At 40.1% G+C, this 22,290-nt stretch overlaps 1 protein-coding gene across 4 annotated transcripts; it reads right to left on the bottom strand.

Moving 5' to 3' along the window:
* Positions 1-261: 261 nt before the first annotated feature.
* Positions 262-22,181, bottom strand: LOC310943253 (LIM and senescent cell antigen-like-containing domain protein 1). 4 transcript variants are annotated; one of them, XM_083908783.1, is made up of 11 exons: positions 22,044-22,181; positions 7,871-8,030; positions 6,916-6,982; positions 6,692-6,812; positions 6,135-6,284; positions 5,415-5,565; positions 4,261-4,353; positions 3,954-4,002; positions 3,718-3,793; positions 3,054-3,245; positions 1,624-1,761 (listed from the first exon to the last, which is right to left on the bottom strand). In XM_083908783.1, the coding sequence occupies exons 1-10, from the start codon at positions 22,070-22,072 to the stop codon at positions 3,098-3,100; spliced, it is 1,044 nt and encodes a 347-aa protein (XP_083764909.1). In that variant the 5' UTR covers positions 22,073-22,181; the 3' UTR covers positions 1,624-1,761; positions 3,054-3,097. The 4 variants fall into 4 exon arrangements, with proteins under 4 accessions (XP_083764908.1, XP_083764909.1, XP_083764907.1 ...); XM_083908781.1 differs by lacking the exons at positions 4,261-4,353; positions 22,044-22,181 and adding exons at positions 4,928-5,020; positions 12,231-12,594; XM_083908780.1 differs by lacking the exon at positions 22,044-22,181 and adding an exon at positions 12,231-12,594.
* Positions 22,182-22,290: the final 109 nt, after the last annotated feature.

Here is a 22,290-nt window from a genome sequence, read left to right as displayed (position 1 = left end):
TGTGCGTGTGTGGGGTGGGGGGACCCCATGTAACAGGGTCTGTTTTTATCTGTTTATTTGTAACCTGATTTTATTCTATACATAATGTATTTTCTACTCTACTCTAATACTAATAATTCTAGCATATAATGCCAGTAATTCCAGTTTTAAAAATCAAATATGTAATTTTGAGTAGTTAAAAAACACACACGACCAGAAATTGTGAATCAAAAGCATCATATATATTTATATACTGAAAAATACATTTCCATTCAAGTCTCAAACATGCACTTTGGTGTGTTGACACAGATAAATATTGTCTAGTGCGGTGTGAACATAAAACATAAGAGCAGTGGAGTCATCTCAATACACCAGGAACTAATACACCAAATATTATGAATTGCTGTTTATTTCAGTGAAGCTGAAGATTATGCTTTACAAAACAGTGCAATGGCAGGTTTTGCTTCTATGTGACAAAACAAATGTTGTGGTAATGAGTAACATAAGCTTTATATTTCCATGAAATAGTGGAATGTGTCTTGCTCTCAAACTACTATGTGAAAGATAAGCTTTTTTTTTACAATACAATATGGCTTGAATGAAACAGGATTCCCCCCCAACCCCCCCACCACCATTCATTCATAAGAGTTGTTTTTTTCTTTCCTAAGAGGGTCTGAGCCCTGAGGAAGTCAGTACACCTTCCTAAGAGGATCACTTTCTCAGGATTACAAACAGTAGTTTTCTGAGTGGTTTCTGCACATGGCACAAGCCATCATGTTGTTAACACACACATACATTTTTATCCTGGCCTGCATTACTTTGAATGGTGCTACTGACAGGCTTTCACTATGACAACAGAGAAAACAAATAGCTAAACATTATTAATTTGGGATTTAAATCCGGGTGGATATACTGGATTATTTCAGATTGAACCAAATAAATACCACTTTGCAAATAGATAGTTTCACACATGAAATGCATAGTATGTAACAAGGCATTCCAATCGCACTGCAGGTAACGGCTTCGACCATCACTGTAGCATCATGGAGGGTACATTATAATACAGGAAATACATGTTAGTAATACACGAAGTAATACATGTTGGTGGAAAACATTAAATAATAGAGATATTATATACAAATTCAGCACAACAGCATTTTTTCCAACAAAATACTGTACAAGAGTATCGGTAACATACTGTCAGTCAAACAGGAGACAAGTTGGCAAACAGTCAAACAACCTGTCAAAACAGCTGTAAGGAAATATACTGTATTATCCCCATGTTTTAATGTTCTCAAAAGGTAATATCTGTTCATGTTTATATGTATATATATATATATATATATGTGTGTGTATAGGAGTGAAATAAGGCAAGCATGTGAGTAATATACACTGCAGCATTAAAAGAGCTAAATATATTTAAGTCAAACTTACTGACCGACTAACCAAAGATCTGATGGTCAGTTTCAAGCTCATGAAATGATCCTCGCTGATTTAAAACTGTAACTGTAAGGACACCGACATATCCAGCCTTGTAATACCAATGCTATGGGGAACACACTTTCTATCTCTTATGATTGTCATGTCTGGAAAAAAAAAAGACTTCTTCCATGTGTGGCCGCCTCAGGATCTCAACTTGGCTTCCTTTCTGTGGCTTGACTGCACGTTTACTTGCGTGCAACTGTTTCAGACAGTTTCTTCAGCCTCTTCTTCAGCTCGAGAGGGAATTTCTCATAGCACTTCTTACACACTGGTTTCATGTCAAACTCCACAAACTTGTTCCTGTGGAAGAAAGAATTACAAGTTGTAAGTGAGATGCTGTCACTCACTACTAATGACAGTAGTTATACAGTATGTGTCACTGAACAATGAATGGTATAATTTTTTTCTTTATTTTATAGTGACTACTTTTATAATCAAGTCATTCCGAGATACTTTTTGTTTTTGAGAAGAAAGTCAGCTCACTGTCAAAGTGCATCAGGGCTAATGGATCATTTTCTGAATTCAAAAATTGATACAAAATTATTCCTTAAGAGGTTTACAAATATTTTCAACGGATCCTTGTTCAGGGCGATGCCGACTATTATGATGGTAAATTTCAAGTCATTCTGAGATACTTTTTGTTTTTGAGAAGAAAGTCAGCTCACTGTCAAAGTGCATCGGGGCAAATGGATAATTTCCTGAATTTCAAAAATACATTAAAATTATTCCTTAAGAGGTTTGAAAATATTTTCAACAGATCCTTGTTCAGGGCAATGACGACAATTTCGATGGAAAATGTCAAGTCATTCCGAGATACTTTTTTTTTTATTTTGCTGATGAGCTGCTGCCTGGTGCAGCATGATGAATCAGTGAAAATTTTAATTCCTCCAAAAAATTTGAAAATCAAGGATGCACACCATCAGGTCATGCTCAACCCATATCCAAAGTCTTAGGGCAATCTGACTACCGGGTCAGTGAGATATGCCTGTCACAGACAGGCACACAGACGCAACTTTCTTTATAGATAGATAATTAAGTGTTATTAAAATTCTCCTGAGTTAAGTTTATTTCAGGCAAGAAGGTTATTTTTTTTGGTTGTGTTTTCTTTGTTCTTTGTCTTTTTTCCTTTTCCCCAGCTGCCCCTGCACAGCATTTCCTGCCAAAGCAGATAATCCCTAGCAGGACTGGGACACGTGTCAAACCCAGTGACACCTTAGCACTTGCATAGTTGCTGCCAAAAGGCAGCCGGAAGCAATTAAGTATTTACACCTTACGCCCAGACAGACTGGAATACCCGGTTAACAAAGCCTTCTTTACTGTGAGACTGATCCAAGTTCCCTAGTTGCATAGGTAAGGTTATCAGAGAACTGGACTTAACTCCAACTAATATTTCTGGTCATACACCAAAAGGTATTCCAGCGTTAAGTCACTCAGACGAGTCCACTCACAAGTGTGAATTCACCTACTAAATCTAAAACTATTTCTAATTGTGACATGAGGAACGAAACGAAAAGGCATATATCATCTTTGAAATATGATGACAATGACAAAATAGAGAAACAAAGCATAAAGGAAGAAAGATGGAAACTGACCAACAAAAGAAGAGTGGAAATGAAGAGAAAGGAGAGAGAGAGGATCACAGACACATGGGTATGATGGGTGACTTCTTCTTCTTGTCTTTGGAGTCGCGCTCACGCTTGGCAAGCCGGCGTTTTATGTCATCCGGCAGGCGTTCGTAGCAGTGCTTGCACACCGGTTTCAGATCCACCTCCACAAACTTATCCCTGACAGAGCAGGGAGAAATGAAAAGGAAAGGGAGGACAGGAGGAAGGGTAGTTGGAAAGTAGAAGGAGAGAAACATTTATGTGGAAAGGAATGGAGGCAAGAAATAAGGGTAGAAAGTAGGACAGAAGAAGGAGGAACATTGAGCACATGGTAGGGAAAAATGAGGACAAAGAGGTGGGATGATCAGAGGTACGGGAGGTGGATGGACAAGTCCAAAGAGACACAACGTTAAAAGAGAAAAGTGAGAAAATCAGAAGAGAAACAAGTTTGAAAAACAAATTGTGCCACATGCAGAGTAGATGCGAGCAGCAGACACAGCCTGGCCAGTTTACATGTGGATTCCCAACAGCCTTCAGAGAATATAATTGACACTTGTACGTATGTAATGCAAGGTAAATGTGTGGAGGTGACACACAAACATCACAGTGTCACAGTGTGTGTGTCTCTCATTCAGACTTGTGCAGGACTTACTTCAGGGTGAGCTTGGTGTTGCAGGTTGAGCAGGCAAAACAGTTGACACACCAAGCCTTGTTCAGAGCAGACACAACTGTGAACAAAGAAATAAAAACAGTCACATTAGACTACTTCACTTTTAATGTAGTTTTGGATGACCTTGCAAAAAACATTGTGACATAAAAAAAAAGTAATACATGGTTAAAAAAAAAAAGAAGCAATCTACACTTTTATATTTTAATAATTTTCCTCACCATCTCCTTCAATAACACGGTTGCAGTGGTAGCAGACATCTCCAAACAGCTGAGTGGGTTGAGGGAAGAAAAACACACAGGGTGAGAAGTGACACACTTTATTTATTATTTTATTACTTTAAGTGTATATCTCAATGAAACAATGATTTAAAAAAACACTCTGCATTCAAATGCCATGCAAACAAACACAGGCTACAGGGAATTCATAAAGGCTTCCTGGAAAATGTGTTGGAACATTTGATCCCATACAACGTTACATTTTGCACATGTACTCAGTGTAAATATTTCCAATGCAGTTGACTGTTACCTGGTTGTAGTGCGTTTCGCAGTAGGCCAGGCCCTTGCGTTCGTAGTGACGGTGTCCCAGGAAGGGTTTCTCACACTTAGCACACACAAAATGCTGCAAACAACAAACCAATGGCCAAGCACAATGTGTTAGCACAGCTGTCAGTAAATACATGATCACATACAGATCATGTTACACTATTGTCATTTCAGACTATTACCAGAACACTTCAGCCCAGGTGTTGTGTACAGTATCTGTGTCCAAACTGAGTAAGAAGAGTAGAGAGGGGATGGAGAATAATGATCTCTAGAGGGCGCAAGAGTGTGCCTAACAGATATAATGCAGGATATGACAACCACACAACTTCCATCTCCTGATTTAGCTGTAGCTTGTGGAGAGAAATAGGTAAGAGGTCTGTGAGGCTGCAGGGGTAAAGAACCAGAACTGTGTTTGTGTACAAAATGGTGAAATTATCACTTCTCTACATGTTTGTTTAAAGGTAGCTTGATACCGTAGTGTTGTCGAGACATCATGCTGTCATAATTAAGCAACCGTTTTTTATTAAAAACACAAATTGGTGACAGTATATATCAGTGTATCTCTTATATAAGAGCTGGAAGACAGGCAGGAGGGAAAGCCAGGCACGAGGCAGCAGTCAGCAACAGGCCGATCCTCTTTATCCTCTCACCATATCAAAGTGTCTCTCACAATAGGCTCGACCACCTCGCTCATAAGACGGGTGGCCCTGAAATGGTCGCTCACATACACTGCACACATGATGCTACGTGTGGACAAGAGGAGACAGGAAAAAGGCCATAAAATGTGAAATGAAAGAAGAGGAGATAAAGATGAAGATGCTTATGAGTACAAAATAATATAAAGCAAAGGAATGATGTGGCCAGCCCTGAGCCTTACTGTGGAGATAAAGCTGGTTAACTGTATGAGTCACACATGATAACCCACATTTTTAAAACAATCACTGTTAAGAAACGGACATTTCAGCTACTTATATTTCAGTTAAATGGTATTTCAGCAGGAAATCTCATTCCTGAATATTGGTAATATTGGGAACCTCTCATACACTCATACTCGTATATATGCACAATTGGACAATAAATACTAAAAGATCAGTGTGTTCTGAAGTTATTTCCCACAAGCTGACAGTGTAACCACACCTCAACGTGCCACTGCTTGCCCATGGCATTGACCACACGGCCCTCAATCGGTCTCCTACAGGCTCCGCAGATGGGGACACCCATCTTGTCATGGCAGGGCAGACAGTAAAGCTCCCCCTTCAGCTCCCTGGCATCTACAGTCAACTCTTTTCTGCAGAAACACAAGAAAATAGCGTCAAAACTGTTCTTTTTTTGTCTCCAGGAACACAACCAGATTGCAATTGTGATTATATTATACATTATCTCTATAATACATTATAGACATAACCTTACATTACCTTAACACTGTGTTACACATCATTATTCTCAGATCAATTGTTGCTCACAGCTTTCTTTTTATGAAACGTCATAAGACAAACACAACGCAAAATCTTTTTTACATCCTTTGTCCAGCAGAGAGCGCTATGAAATTGCCTTGTGGCAGACTGATAGTAATAGTAGTAAGTAAGTTTATTTCTTTTTTAAGGCACTTATCAAGGCATCAGATCTCTCTTATATATTTTTATAATCACTGTATCAGGTCACTTGTCTTAAAACAAAAATACTGTTGTCATATTGTTGTCCAAATAAACTGATGATATCAAAACAAAGTCTGAGCCAAAGACTCTTAACTTCCAATAGGAACAAGGTGTTTTCAGGATTTCCTGTAATTTGTGAGACTGACACAGCACTCCAAGTTTGGGTGTGTGTGTGTGTGTGTGTGTGTGTGTGCGTGTTTACCCGCAGTTGTTGCAGTTGAAGTGATCGGGATGATACGGATCATTCTTGAACAACAGAGGCTGCTCTTCAATAATGGCATGACACTTCTGACAGATGTACTTGCCAAGGCCGCGAGCTTTCTCTCTGTTGTGACACGGACGACACAGGTGCCTGAGAGAGACAGAGAGAGACAGAGGTACTTGATTACTACATTAAAAGGATCCCCAAAGCAGGATCAAAAATTAGCAACTTAAAACAAATGCATCTCCCCTGGCATGTTCTTCACAAATGCTTCCACGTGTACAGCTGATTAACTGGAGGCTGTTTGAGCTGTGTGATACAACTGACCCAGACATCCATTAATATCAGCCTTTATCACCCAGTCCTAGTTTTCTATAGCTATTTTCTCAACACAGACCATTTGACCAGTTTGCTCAGTATCTATAGGCTGCAGTTTACTTCTCTCCAAATACATTCAGCATTTTACCTTCTGACATCAGATAAAACAGCGTTATTACTGATGCAGTCACATGAAAACAACCAGTGAACATACAGTGACTGGTCGTGGAGGGACTGACCTTCCAGCGTTCTTTACAAAACCAACATCGGCCAGCACAGCCTGGCAGATGTCACAACAGAAACAGTCCGGATGCCAGCTGTTGTTCATGGCCTTGATCACACGGCCGATGATGAATTCACCTGACGAAGAACAACAGGATATGAGAAACGTGATCATGATAGGTAATTCAAATATATGCAAATTGTTTGCATTGTCTTTTAATCGTCTAGTTACTGTACTTACCACACTGGTGGCAGCAGGGAGCAAACAGCATCTGGAAGTCATGTTCACAGTATTTCCTGCCCTCGAACTATCAACAGAATTCAAGCCATATTTACACAATTAATCAAACCACACAAAAGGTACATGGACATATTTAAAAAGATCTTACAGTAAAACAATCTGATGTCACATGTACTTTCTTTAGCTTGTTGTTCATTTTAAAAACATACATTCACATAAATGACCGCAAGGGAATGCTTGATCTTTGCATCTTTGCACTGTATCTTTTTTCTCTGTATGAATGTAAACCACATGTAATGCAGATGTGGGTATAAACATCTAAATCACTATTCCCGAGTTACAAGTCCTTATGTGATCCCAGTCTGCGCTAACATGGCTTCACAGTTTCTGCCAAAGAGAATTGCTTGATAGGATAATTGTACTAAGGGATTTAACAACCTCAAACGTCTTCTTCATCAAATACAAATTTATACAAGAAACTTGTGCTATATGATGTATTCTAATTTCTTTCAAGACTGCTTTAATTTAATGTAGGAGAGAGATTTTAGAGCCAGTATAAAGTGATCAATAGGTTCCTGTGTTTCTATCCTGTGTTTATTTTTGTTCATGTGATGTCGATATTGATCAGAGCATTAGCGTCATCTTCTCTTTGATAAAATGGCAAATGTAAAAAAAAAAAAAGCATTAGGTCTATGGATCTGGCTGCAGAAACAGCTGACCTTGTGTCAAGGCTGGTGCAATAACAGGTTACTGGAAATGGACTTCGGATAATTCAATAGTGCATTACGGTTGTGCTCAGCCCTCTTTGTTTTTCTCAATGGGATTGTGTGCTTTACCCTTTTGCCTGAGAGATTATTGCCCTTAACAATGATTTTTCTGCTAGTAAAATGAGAAAGTCATTAGCCACTCACTCAATTAAATGTTCCACTGGAATTACGGGAGAAAGAATAATTACCTCGTAGAAGAGCCCCTCTGGGAACTGTTGGAAACACTGCGCGCACACAAAGCACTGCTCATGGTACAGCTCCCCGTTACTGTTCACGATCTTCTCTGCTGGAGCGAAGCCACTCTTGCAGCGCTCGCACATGGCATTGGCCAGAGCATTGGCCATATTGCTGAAAAGAAAAAGAAAAAAGTATAATTAAGATCATGGTACAGTGATAGAATGTGATAACCATAATCAAAAGTGTTGCTTTTAGAAGTTTTGGACTTAGTTAATTGCATTTTCTGGCCTGAAATGTTTCCAAAAAAGAAACTTTTAGTTTAAGTTTTATAAGTTTGATTTGTGTTTAACCAAAATATTAAATCAATGCTTCGCCGCATAGCTATTGATAGTTTTACTGTCTGTTAATAAGACAAAATATTATTTTAGTACTCGAGCTCACTTGTAAAATAAATGTTATCCTCGATGTGACTTCTTAGTAAAATAAAGGTTAAATAAAACAACATAATCATAATATAAATATTCAATAGACTTCTTAATTTAATGCACTGGATGTTCATATTTCATCATGTGTGACATCTCTTACATGAACCCTGGATGACCTAACAGCAAATATCAGTCTCCGTCTCCAACACAGCTGGACAATGTACTCAGTATGAGGAGACATGAGAGTAAAGCAGGGGAACTATGACGTGAATGGTTATCAGCCCACACAAATGCATGCATGTTTCAGCTTTTTTTTTTTAACTGGTTTATTGTCTTTGCTTCTATTAATCAGGGTGTGGATTTCAGTGAGAAACAATTGAGAAAGACGTGCTGCAGTTACAGATCATCCATCTGCACTGAACTCTGCACAGACACGGACCAGCAGTTGTCATAAAAATAAAAAAAAACACTGATATGATATTTGGAGCCGACAGCCTCAGAAGAACTGCAGCCAGAGCCTGGAGAACACAGTCACGCCCGAGAACCTGTCACATCGCTTCACCAAAAGGTATGATTTATATTCATCTTTTTTTTACGATTACCATACTCGTCTTTCACCACACAACTGAAACCGCTCACCACATAATTACGACTATTCTACTCGTTTTGCCTCAGCCTTTTCAAACAGCAAACCGTGACACTGGAAAAAAGACTCAACTTTCTCCTGCACAGAAAACATCTGTGGAGAAAAGCGTGCCACGGAATTGCTAAATCGCACATAAGTTTATATTTAATACACAAACAGTCCGAAGCTGTTGACAAGGTTTTGGATTTCAAGCAAATAAAAGTCATGCTATCATCTAACGGCTCACTGAGCTGGAGGCTGCTTGGTCAGACCAGACTGAATTCATTTAAAGATCTATGTTTTTAAGTCTTTATTTCTGGAGGGGAATACTGAGAACAGCAGCCTTACGTCAGTAATGGATGAATATTGCACAGCAGAATCTGTACCACTAAATACCTGATGATATGTATCGCAATACTGGCACAACCCTGTGACTAGGGCAGATTTATGCTTAGGCTGAACTTTGGACTAATTCCTTGATGATCCTGATAACGATAGCTCCAAATGGAATGATCAAAATGTTCCAAACAAGGTATTAGCAGCGAGAATTACTCAATAGCAAAAGTCAAAAATGCCCATCATAAGAACAAGTTTAAACACAGGGGGGTAGGAGTAAAGAGGGCACAGTTGCACATATATGAAGAGCAAAAAAATGTCCAAGGAAGAAAAAACGGTGGTACGATCATAGCTTCCCTTTGTTTGAAAGGTCAGAATACCAACGTGTGTCCAGGCAACACCCACACACACACACACACTCACACCGACACACACACACACACACACTCATACTGCTCATCTGCTCTCATTTTATGAGCTTTACACTAAAAGCCTTGCACACATTTCAATTGTACGACATCTGTAAGTCTGTAATAAATCTGCACTAGAAAAACAAGAGGAGTGGGTGTTCCCACTGACATGAGATGTAGGAATGAGTCGCGCTTCCAGCTGGACCACCCCTTCATAAAGTTATCAAAAACATATATTTATACTCCGTCTGAGCTGATATCACATACTGACAGCCCTGCCCTGTGCAAGGGATTCTTGGGAGGAAGTGATACATCCCTTCGGCATTTCCACCCGCCTATCTGCCTCCAGCACCCTGTATTGGTTTAAAACGAGTCTCTAAGACTCTTTTCTGTGCCGGGTGATCTCTCGTCTCTGCTCCCCTTCCTGGCTGATTTTTTTTTATTTTCAACACCAAGCGGTTCAGTTATTTATTCTAACTTCAGAACTAATTAAAAGCATGAAAATGCACAGTTATGGTGGATCAGAATGTTCAATTCCATCTCTGGAAAAGTACTCACAAACTGCCAACACTTCCACCAGAAAAAGGCATTCTCTTTGTGACAATAACAAGGATTTAATAGAACAATTCTCAGCACACATTTTCCACACATGACTCTCAGTATACACTGTTAACTCAACCATGCTGGCCGAGTGACTATAAAAGGACTCACAGACTCAAAGGCTGTCACTTATGTTATGAATACAGTCTGTACCCTCCACTCTGCTGCCTCTGGTCTACTCTTTGTTGTTGTTCTTCGCGCATACATTTTCCCTTTGCCCTTCTCTGAGTTTATACACCTCTGTATTCACAAAATATACTTTATACTACAATGTATCGCACTCTACAATAATGGCATTATACTCATTACACGTTTTTCCCCACAGTTCTCTTGTACGATTCACACAAATGTCAGTTAATTCCAACTGACGATGGCCTGGATAAGAAAATGCTGACAGATTTTCACTCTTACTGCAGCACGTAATAATGCCCTCTCGTTTTCTATTTTCTGTACTTTAACGAGCAACACGTCTCCAAACTTTATGTGCCAGTAAAACAGTAATTACTAACACCAACTGCATCGCACATAGGTGTTATATTTAACTCAGACGTGTCATATTTAGCACAGCAGAGTTTGGACAGTCTCCAGGACTGGACTGTGGACAAGGTAAATTAAGAACATTTTATATTTACTCAATATCCACTTGGTTAGGTACACCTGTTTAACTGATTACTAATGAAAATATCACTTAGCAGCAACTCAATGCACGTGGGCCTGTAGACATGTTCAAGACAACCTACTCAGTTTTTCAGGAACTGCTGATTTTCTGGGATGTTTTATACGCAACCATCTCTAGGGTTTATGGTCAGAATAAGAGAAAAATGTTCGGTAAGAAGCAGTTCTCTGGGTAGAAACACTTTATTGAATCTAGAGAATGACTTAACTGGTTTGATAAAATAGAACAGCAACGATAATCTTAATCTCAAACTGAAATCGTAACCATAAAAATGCAGTAGACCATTGTTGAACGCAGAGCGTGTCAAACTGAGACACAACACGCTATAGCACAAGACCACACAAAGTGCCATTCCTGCCACTTTATCAGGACGTCCTCTGTACCTAATAAAGTAGCTGATGAGTGTAGATGACGCCTGCCAAAGACCATTTTTAATTAAACTAATTTTCCATGTTTCTAACATTCTAAGTACTAACATTTACTGTTTATCAGCCAATTTCAGCTTCTGCAACTAATGTTTCCACCAACAAGGTTTGGTTTGGACTTAGTTTGCTATTAGCAAATGTAACCATACATTTTGGACTTTAATAGCGCCTGATGATCGAAAAAAAACAGTGTCCTTTCAGAAACCTGCAGGATGACCCTACGTCCATTTCCCAAAGCCAGTGATGAGGTCAGATTTGTCAGAAGTAGACGACACTTTGTATATTTAGCACTCCTGTCTCTCATGCACACATACTTGGAATGCCAGTTGACATTTTCTACTTTGCATAACAACTCCCCCCTTGGCACAAAAATAACTCTTCCTATGAGCCGCCTGCCGTGGACCACAGTGTGATCCTGGCACAGACAGACGGGGCACCTCAGGCAGCCTTAGCAAACAAAGTCGGGTACTACAGTAGAATATCCGACTCCTCACATCAACCACATCTGTATTGTGAGCAAGCAATTCACACTTCTAATGTAAACCAGCACTTTCTTCCCTGCACACTGTTTTTGGTCTGTGATTAATCTGTGATGTTATTTAACAAATGTATCTGATAATCCCAACCATCACTGCGCTGATCTACTGAAACAACCTGGCCTATAACAATAGTTCATCTAAAATAAAGTAGGGATTTATTTTTGTGGGATGTCTCCCAAAGATGCATACTCTGGTAAGACTCTGGTAATAATTTTTTGGTAAGACACATAATATAAAAAAAAAATTCACTAAGTGTTGTTTCGGAGGCCAAGTAAAATAGTCAGATGCACAGTTCGTGTCAGTGTCAACAGATTTCTGTTACACTGCGTACTCACAAGCGAGCGTAAAAATCACAAAACTCTTTATAGACTTTGACATCGCTCTTCCGTCTCTGGGAGTTGGACACGGGAACCTCATCCTCTCCTCCGTCCTGAAGCCTCTGGTGGTAACCGTTCATCTGCTCATGATGGACGTGGTCAGGAGCTTCCATATCCTCTGGTATTGACGGAGGTACGACGCGACCGTTCATCTCCATGCTCAAACACGAACGGTTTGTGTAAAGTGCAAAAGGTCCGCTGCACACCTTCAGGAGAATAATTACTGCGTGAACTCCTGATAAGTCAATAAAAATCCTCTACGCTGGTTCAAAGTTTGTCTCCAGTGTTGAGAAGCAGTGAGAACTGTACACCACAGGACGAGGAGAGAGTCTGCACTGGGTGTACTCTCCCCCTCTCACTCTCTCTCACACACAAACACCCCCCCTCTCACAGACACACTCCCATTTTTCCCTCATTCCCACATCAACTCTATCGCTTCCTCTCCCTCTCAAACACACACACACACACAGAGTCTCCCCTCCTGTCACAGCACCTCCATCTATTCTTGGGCAGGTTACTGAAATTAAAGTACTCAACCGAGGCAGTTTTCTAAGGGTTTGTGTCTCCAACATTTTACAGTCTACACACTATTAATCTCCGTATGACTGTGTTTGTTATGCAGATGAAACTATTGAACTCCCTGAGACATAAAAAAAGGTGGTGCTAACTGACATTGGTTTAAAACCCTGAATCATGCACCTGACTGGTGAGTTTCGAAAGTGCCACATTTGGCTTTGACGGCCATTGTGAGCAAACCTATTGGTTCACAATGTGCGCACCAACATACTACCCTGGATCAACGGGTTAGGCTTGAATATAAGTAAAAACATCTATCTGAAGCTGTTAATTGCCAGTTCTTGGCATTCTTCTAAACCCATGAATCTGCGTCTCCTCTGTGCGTAAATGATGCTGTCGCTCTTTATGTGGTTCAACTCTACTGGGATCTCAAATTAATGACTACTTCCCCAAACCCTCAAAACATCAAGCCAGATCCGGAAATACACCCAAGTGACACCAACACGGTCGGCGCTCGAGGGTTGGAGAACAGCCGCTGCTTCTGTACCGTCTTCTACATTACTGCATCATTCTACAAATAGACGCTCACTGGTGGAGCCTCAACTCCAAACTAGGTGCTGGCAGCTGCTGTTTAGAGAGAGAGAGAGAGAGAGAGTGCATGTGTGTCTGAGTTTGTATACATAGCAGGCTCGTAGTAGGCTCCTCCAAAAAGAGCTGCCAAACTGCTCATAACATCCTTTGACATTTCTTAAAAAATGTTCATTAAAATCCCTAAATTTAAAGTCTATTAGTAGTTAATCAGAATCGGTTTTACTGCCAATTAGGCTTTAAACATACAAGCAATTTACTAAAAAAAAAGGTGTTTTAAAGGTGCATGACAAACAATGAGTGGAAAAGGCACTTGAACTATTTGGTCTGTACCAAGGGAGACAGTCTGGGTTATGACATGAATGACATAACGAGTCAAACATTTCTCCAGACACCGTTTAAAGCGTCCGGAGCCTTCCCCACAGCAGGTCATTGTTTCCAGATCAAAGTCACACGGTCTGTCGGTCAGGGAGTCTCATCCACTGGGAACCGGTGCTGAGTGACTGGGGTACAATGGGCAGAGGAGGGGTGGGTGCTTCACAGGAAACATGTAATCTCTGCGGCTGATTACAGTCATTGCCATGCTGCTACTGAGCGTTCCACCCTGAAGTAAAGGAGCATTCACACACACACACATACACACACTGTGCGGCCCTTTGATGCCCACACTGACACTGCAATTTAACATTATTAAGAATTTTGATCGTCTGTGAAGGTTCTCGGTCCTCCAGGTCAGTGTATGACCAATGTAGAAAGAGAACGTGAGCTGGGATATGAATGTCAACCTCAACTTAAAAATGGCTACAGCAACTGTCAGCAGTCGACGAGGTGTCTGGTCTGGTGTTCAGGACACGAGTTTGAGACTTCTTTATGAGGTCAAAAGTCAGGTGGCCCATCCTAAAAGGAAGGGATGAAGGAAATGTACAGTTTTAAAGAAAATGACCTCTCTGTGGTTATGATTTATGAGTCAAGAGTAGCATTTTGTCAGTTAACAGTCATCTAAGATAAAAACCCAACAACAACCTGTTACTAAAAGAGCCATAAACCTTTGCAGCCTTGACAAATGAATGATGTTATACTCCTACACAACACAGGTGTTTTGTTTACAACAGAAGCCACACATACCACAATAGGACTTGTCTTGTCTAATTACTGTTATTTAAAATGTAACTTTATAGTTGGCACCTTAAAGCTCAGCTAATGATTTAATCTATCCCTATCTGATATGAATGTACCAGGTTACTTAATACAACAAAGGATTTTAGATGACTTATGGGAAACAAGGCTTAACAAGTTGACGAAAAAGTTGAGTCTGACACAAAAGGAAGTTGGGAAATCTACAACAGGTTTGACAAATCAACCGAAAGCTGAGTCATTTAATACATGATTAGAAATACAATTCATTGTTGTTCCCTTCAAATAATGGTACAGGTTAACAGTATTCTGGCAGCCCTAGTGCATAGTTATTGTCAAAACACAACAGACACACTTAAGAAAAGACACAACTTCACCACTTTACCACAACAAATAGATTAATTTCTGCAGACTTGCACACAATATTTTAAAGTTTTTAGAGCTCGGAAAAAAGCCCCGACTCTCAACTGGTGAAAGACAAGTCGACTCAGATTGGAGAAACATATTAAACACACCCCTCTTCACACAACTACACGCGCTGTGTCAACAGCAACCATGGCAACACAGGCACGAGGGCCGCTTGGGCAAAACCTTCAACAAGGCATCGAGTGTATGCACACCAACACAAACGCACAGCACACAAAATGCACGCAACACTCAGCGACACACACACACACACACACAGATTGAGTGAGTGTGCAAACATGATTCATGACTAACATTTCCTTTGTTTTGCACTTTGTGTTCCTCTCCGACGCCCTTTCTGACCTCAAGTCCCATTAACTCATTTGATTTCTCTTCACCACTGGCTTTTTGTTTTAAATATTTGCTATTTGAGTTGTACCTCTCTAATACACATTTCTGGCTTAACATAATCTTAGATTATTGACACGAGTTAATAAGTAGCGATAAAAAAACGCTTGGTTTGAAGCAGAGAATCCGTTCTTATAAGAGTTTATAAGGAGGTATCAATCAAAATTGTGGCATTAATACTATCGATCTTGCATGTTGGAAAAACTAAGCCACATCACATGGGAATAGGGAAGTTGTCTTTGGTTTGACTTGGGACACGGCTAATAGGAGAGCTCCTTCTTCCTGAGCACATTCCTTACATAACTTCATTCCTCTAATCACTTCAGGATCACACACACACACACACACACACACACACACACACACACACACACACACACACACAAAGACACAGGGGGATACAATGAGAGAGATAGAGGGGTGTTTGTGAAAGAACACCAAAAAACTCAACAGTCAGATAACCAAATATTGCAAAGATCCGCACAAGTTTAACTCGTCACACCGTTGAGAGGAATGCAGACTCAGCTGAAATATTTACTTTTCAAACATCTCACCTTATCGCTCCGTGTCAATGCACGACACACAGATAAAGAACTTTCCTTCAAAAGGATCTCTGATAAAGGTTGTGTTTACAAACAGAAAAAAACTCTCTCTCTCTGATTCATTAATTTAAAAAGACAGAATCAGTCAGTGTCAGATAAAGCTGATAACCAGCAAAAAAAATCACACAAAAGATATAAAGTTACAGCAAGGTAAAATAGCAACTTCGGCTATGGAGGGATGGATCGTAAATTAGCTCACCCACACACACTTAGATGAGCAGCACAGGAAATGAAATCAGAAAGTAATAAAACTGCAGCTATAATAACTTAATTGAAGGAGAGGCCATCAGCTGATCAGAAAAGGTCATCGGAAGCATATTTTCACATGGCATCTCAACAAAACCCCAACAGAATGACCACAGTGTCTCATATAATCTCCAGTGAAGCTGCACAATAGATGTTTGAACTTTTTTCCATGAGAATGACTCATATACAGGTGATATCATATCAGCGATGACACATATAATCCCGAGTTAAACGGCAATTCAAACAAGTGAAATCCTCAAGTTGCATTAAAAAACTATTCCCATCGGGGATATGATTAAACGCTGCAGAGACGAGCACTCACCTGAGGCTTCCCAGACTTCCATAACTGTCTGGCCTCTCCTGTCTCCGCCTGTACAAGTCTGAGTTTGACAACTCTTTCAGCCTCAAAGTGTTCATCTCCCCTTTGCCTCTCTTCCTCCCTCCCTTCCTTGTCTGCTAAGAACACAGAGTCCACAGTAACAAGGAAACTCCTGAGAAACGGCGCGTGTTTAATTCAAATTAAAAGATTAAGTCCTGTGCTGCCTGCTCCCGTCCTCTCACTCAAACGCACCTCCAGGGCTCACACCCTTGTAGAAGGACGTGTGCAGAGGTGTGGTCTCACCGCACACCTATCAGCCACTTCTTGCCCCTCCTCCCTTGTCCTTTAGCAGGTTGAGGGGAAATGTCTCAAGAGAGAAAGAGCAAGAGATGGATAAGAAGAGAACAGCTCTGCCCTTTTCTGGCCCTTGCCCCCGTCATCTCTCTCTCTGTGTGCTCCTACGTCTTTTTCCCTCATGCCTCTGTTTAAAAAGACAGGCCGAGAGACGACAAAAAACTGAATAGGAAAAAAGAAAGTCTGTTTTTCTTCCTCACACACAGATAGTATGTGTACTGTGTACACAGTGGCAACCTGTTACATACAGGAAGAGATTTATGGTCAACATTAGAGACGGACCAGTACTACATTTTCACGTAGAGGCTGAAGAAATACTAATAAGACTTAAAGATAACATTGACCTTGACTGACATGGGTAGTTGAGAAATGATCCCTAAAGTTTACAATTAATAAACTGACAGAAAGCAAAGTAAACACAAATATATTACAGTAATAAACATGGACAGAACAAATAAGGGTTAATTATACATGAACACAATGATATGCACCAGTATTCACTGTGTTTGACACAACAGGATTTATCTGCTATACTGACTATACACTGTGCAACAAGTGTGCGATCTGATTATTGTGTAGATTTCAAATTGGGATCATGATAATGATCAATGTTGACTGATTTGAAAGCAAGATTTTTAGCCATGTTGGCCAGCTCAGCAGTTTCAGCCATACACCGCTATTTAGACGATGGAACTGTGAGAGTATTTCTCCGCACCAACAACAAACTCTTGACAAAGGGTAAAATGCCAATCTATGAATAATTCACTGCTATAATTCATTATGTGGGAACAAGGGCTCCTCTCCTCTCCTCTACAACAGATACAACACACAGTAGATGAACAGTTTCACAGATGAAGCTGATGGGTCAAAACCCTGACGACGTGTTTCATTACGAACAAGAGTCAGGGACAACAGGATTGGTCAGAGGATGTGGAGCCGAGCAGGCAAAGTCAACGAGCAGTCAAACAAGGAACAGATGTAAGAAGAGCTCGGCTAACCTGTAGTAAAACATATTACACAATCAAGAGGCCTGAGCTGAGAATGACACTGACCCACATGTTACACACCTGTTGTCGGAGTGTTTGCATGGCAGGAAGTGATTTAACATGTTTCCACAGCAGCATGAACAGACAAACCAACAAGAGCGTGGATTTCATTCTTTGGAAAACTAACTAATTTTTATTTGTGCTTGAACTCCGATTGAATCTAACAGACTGAAATCAGCCTGATGTTTTTCTTGGATTAAATTGTATCCCGTGGATACTATTCAGTCGATGTCAGAACATGTCATTAATAATCATTTACATCCGATGGTGTTTCACGCTTGGTCGGGTGAGAGAACAAATGACTAAGTGAACGCGTCTTTTTTTCTTTTTTTTTTAAACGTTCAAACTTTTTTACTCCACGCAGATTCACCTTTAGAAGCTTGTCTTGACCTGTTCAGCATTCCACATAAGGCTGACGAAGCACACGCAGAGAGAGAGAGAGAGATGATGTAAATTGAATGTTGAACTTCAGCAGGGTGAGGTTTCAGGCTCTCCTGTGCAAATAACACACTCAAAATGAGTTCAAATGAGTTTACACTAAATGTTGATTGTTAATCATTACATCCCAAAATCTCTCTTACCTTTCAAACTGATTCATCATTAAACACACACACACCTATGATTCCGAAGACTCTCCATTGATTTCTATTTATTTGAACAGCTTAAACGAACCATTATCCCTAATCTTAGCCATTATCATTAAAATACCTTAACCTACCCTTAAACTAACCACACGTCTAATGTTATCCCTAAACTTAAGCAGTTCCTCAGAGATGAGGTTCTGCCTCATTAGAACCAGGTTTTGATTTGCAAGAGGACTACAGGTCCTGACAGAACAGGTCCTTAAGAGGTTACAAATACAAGAACTAACACATGCACACACACTCCCGTCTGCCAGACACAGAGCAGACATTTCCAGCAGACCGGCTCACTCCAGAGACACAACCTCACTGCAGTGTGTGGACACTGCATTCATAAGGACAACTCTGGTACTGCAGCTATTCCCTGAACACACCACTGCAGACCTACAACACTGCAACGGACAACATTAACAAACATTGATCCAGGGATTCACTTAATAATATATAGCAAACTAAGGCTGAAACGATTACTGTTTAATCATCAACAATTTTGTCAATCAATTAATGAGTTTGAGTGGTTTTTTTTTAAAGACATTTTCTGAGTTTGTGGTCAAAACAGGATTTCTCAAGACAATTTGAGAACATCATAATTTCCAGGTTTGAGAAACACTGAGCCGCATTTTCAAATGATCAAATAAATACTAGATTAATTGAGAAAATAATCTTCAAATGAATCGATGATGAAAATAACCCAGAGTTGCAGCCCTATAACAAACTGTCCACTGTACAGACAGGCAGGAATAAAACATCATGAACACAACATACAAAGGTACACTGAGTTGCTGCACAGTTCTACAAACAAGGTAATAGAGTTTGTACTTATAGTGTATGCCTCTCCAACTGCAATTACACAGCAATAAAAATAAATGTACCTTACCAATGTTTTCTCTCAGACTGAAGTGAATATATGTTGCTGTTCCTTTTCTGTCACTTCAAACAGTCCTAACTGTCATTATCTGAGTCTGCACACAGCCACATCACTTCCTATTTACTGGTGTGTGTATGTGTGGTGGAAGAGGATGTGAGGAGGAGAGAGAAGAGGGAGGAGCGAGGAGGTGTGAGTTCTCATAGACCTGACATATTGTGTGTGTCTCTCTACAGCTTCTGTAGAGGAGGTGAAAGGTCAAACTCAGTGACCACACACACCAACCAGTGCCACTGACAACTAAGGAAATTAATAGCCTCATCATTTTGTTCACTACTTCCCTTTTTAATAATTTACACAATTATTGCTATATGATAAACAAAACAATGAAGCAATACTGTGTATCATGTATTGTGACTGTAAGTCACATTTATTTCCTTACATGTATAATCTGTCACAGATGTGACTCAATGCTATTGCAGATGCTGATACAAAGTCATACATATGATGCCTATACATACGTTTCTTGTGTGAACAGAATGTCGATCATCATTCTCTTCTGTTCTGCTTTGTTGTAGTAAATCTACAGTTGACAGATAATACCATGCGACTCCAGCTGTGCAATAAATGCATTCAAGTGTGAGGACTGTCACTGTCCTTTAATATGAAACTACTGTAGAAACTATGCTTGCACTGCAGGTGTGAGTTACAATAAACAGTTCACCCTCAGACGTCACATGCATCCAGACAGTTAACACACAGGCCGAATCCTACATCATCAAACATGAGTTCACTGCTTCCAAACAAGGACAAGTCCACACACTGCAGTCTGACACACTCCTCTAAGCTCTGCTTGTATCAACACAGAGAGTTGGAGACAGATAAATGTCTAACATGCTGGAAATGCAGCAGTTCTCAGTCAATTTGAATGATGCAAGTGTTCAGATTCATTCCAGGCCATAATTAACATGGCAGCAAACACAGTAGCATTCACCCTTGAAGGAAAAAGTTATTGCTCTGAAAAGCAGTCCAGAGGGAATGGAAGGGCAGGAAGTGGTTTACAGCAAACTACTGTCCATTGAGTGCGTGTGGTGGACATTCCAGTGGAGGGAGGAGGCTGCACTGAGGAAAAAAAAACCTGACACATCCGCTGCCCTTCAACTTTTTTATACTTTAGAAATACAACAATATCATGTTGACGGGTCACTGACTGGTTTCTTTCAATCCACCGCTGCACCTGACCCTCTGTCTAGTGAGTAGGAAGGACCACTTTGAAAAGTGTGCAGCTGCCACTGTTCGAGTCATCAAAAAAGTCATTTTTATCTCGACAGTGATAGATCATCGCTTTATTCTCCACATGAGGGCAGCTGAGACTCTACTGTCTGCAATGATTGGTAAACGGCAGTAGGTGGCACCACATGCCAAAACATGATTTCAAAACATAAACACGATTTGCAGTCTGTAAAATATTTTTTTTAATGCAAATATTTTTGGCTGTACTGTTGTTGGTGAGCTCAGTATGTTATAAGAACATTATTCCTGAGTCTCTGTCACCTATTAGGATGATTTTTATGGCTAGTTGCTTTAGATTTATTACATAATGCACCTTTAATAATAAATAACAATGAAATAGATTTTTCCCACAGCTTCAAACTCGTTTGTTGTTTTCACTATTGTCAATGTTTTGCGAGAGCTGTGTGGATAAGGACTGTACAGGACTTTGATGAGCTTGAAGTTTCCACTTAGAATTGAATGTATTGATTGATGGGTTATTAGTACAGTATAAAACACTGTGAATCACCTCCAGCAAATTTAAACCTGAACTGTTTTTTTGTTTTTGTTTTTTTTACATTATCTGTAAAGTGTTTATTTATTTATTGTTTTTCATATCTTATTGTATTGTTTTGCTCATGCTTCTTATTAGCTTCTGGTGGTGCTTTACTGGGCTCTTTGTGCACTTTGTGTTTGTTATCTTCTCCATGCTGTCCTCAATGGGACAATAGTAATTGAATTAAATAATTGAATTAAATGAATAAACTGGTTTTCAACATCCGTTTTGGTACAAAAGCTTTACATGTCATTGTTTATTGTTTAAACTATTTGACAGCTCACATTTAAAACATTAAAACTAAAATAAACACACAGGTGTAAATGATGTCTCATTACTGGGTCAATTTAGCTTCCTCATATTCAGGGTCCATGTTAGCTATAACTGTCACACTGTCCTGAGTTAAATGGACTAAATATGATTATTAACGTGTTTATTATTAATACCTGTGGTTTCTCCTGCCAAAACATGTGTGAAAATATGAGTCTTCTTCCGCCAACCTTCCAGTAGAGGGCGCTAGCGAGCAGTTTAGCTAACCAAACTGAGATTGCAGCTTGATAGAGGCTAGCGAGTATCTTAATTTTCCGCGAAAATAACAACGTTTCCTTAAAAAGTAAATAAACCACACTTATTCACGAATGGCGCCGTGAAACCTGGCAGCAACAGGAGTTATCGTGACTGTCCAATGAGAACATGGAACAAACCAAACCGCCGGAGTCCGCTTCTTCTTCTTCTTCTTCTTCTTTTTCTACCAGCGTCAAAATAACAACTTCACAACTTTGCAACCAAACAATAAACATTTTAAAACATTTCACTCACCCGTTAGTCATTTCAGTGATGCCGAGCATCTCTCCTGCTCTCTGGGAGACGCTGGTGTGTTTTCTGTGCGGAGCAGCAGCAACAGCGGGCCAGATGTGGGACAGGCTGGATGTTCAGGACGGTCAGCGGTTGATGGTTGACTCACAGCGGGCGGAATGGCGCAGCAGACTGGCCTCGCCTCTGTGCTCACCGCAACATCACACTTCCGGTGTCACACTTTCACAATAAAATATGGATTTCACTGTCC

The sequence above is a fragment of the Microchirus variegatus genome (assembly GCF_963457635.1).
Source record: "Microchirus variegatus genome assembly, chromosome: 22".
In the NCBI taxonomy this organism is placed as follows: Eukaryota; Metazoa; Chordata; class Actinopteri; order Pleuronectiformes; family Soleidae; genus Microchirus; species Microchirus variegatus.
Note: the sequence above shows the minus strand (reverse complement) of the source record. Positions and strands in the feature narration are given on the sequence as shown.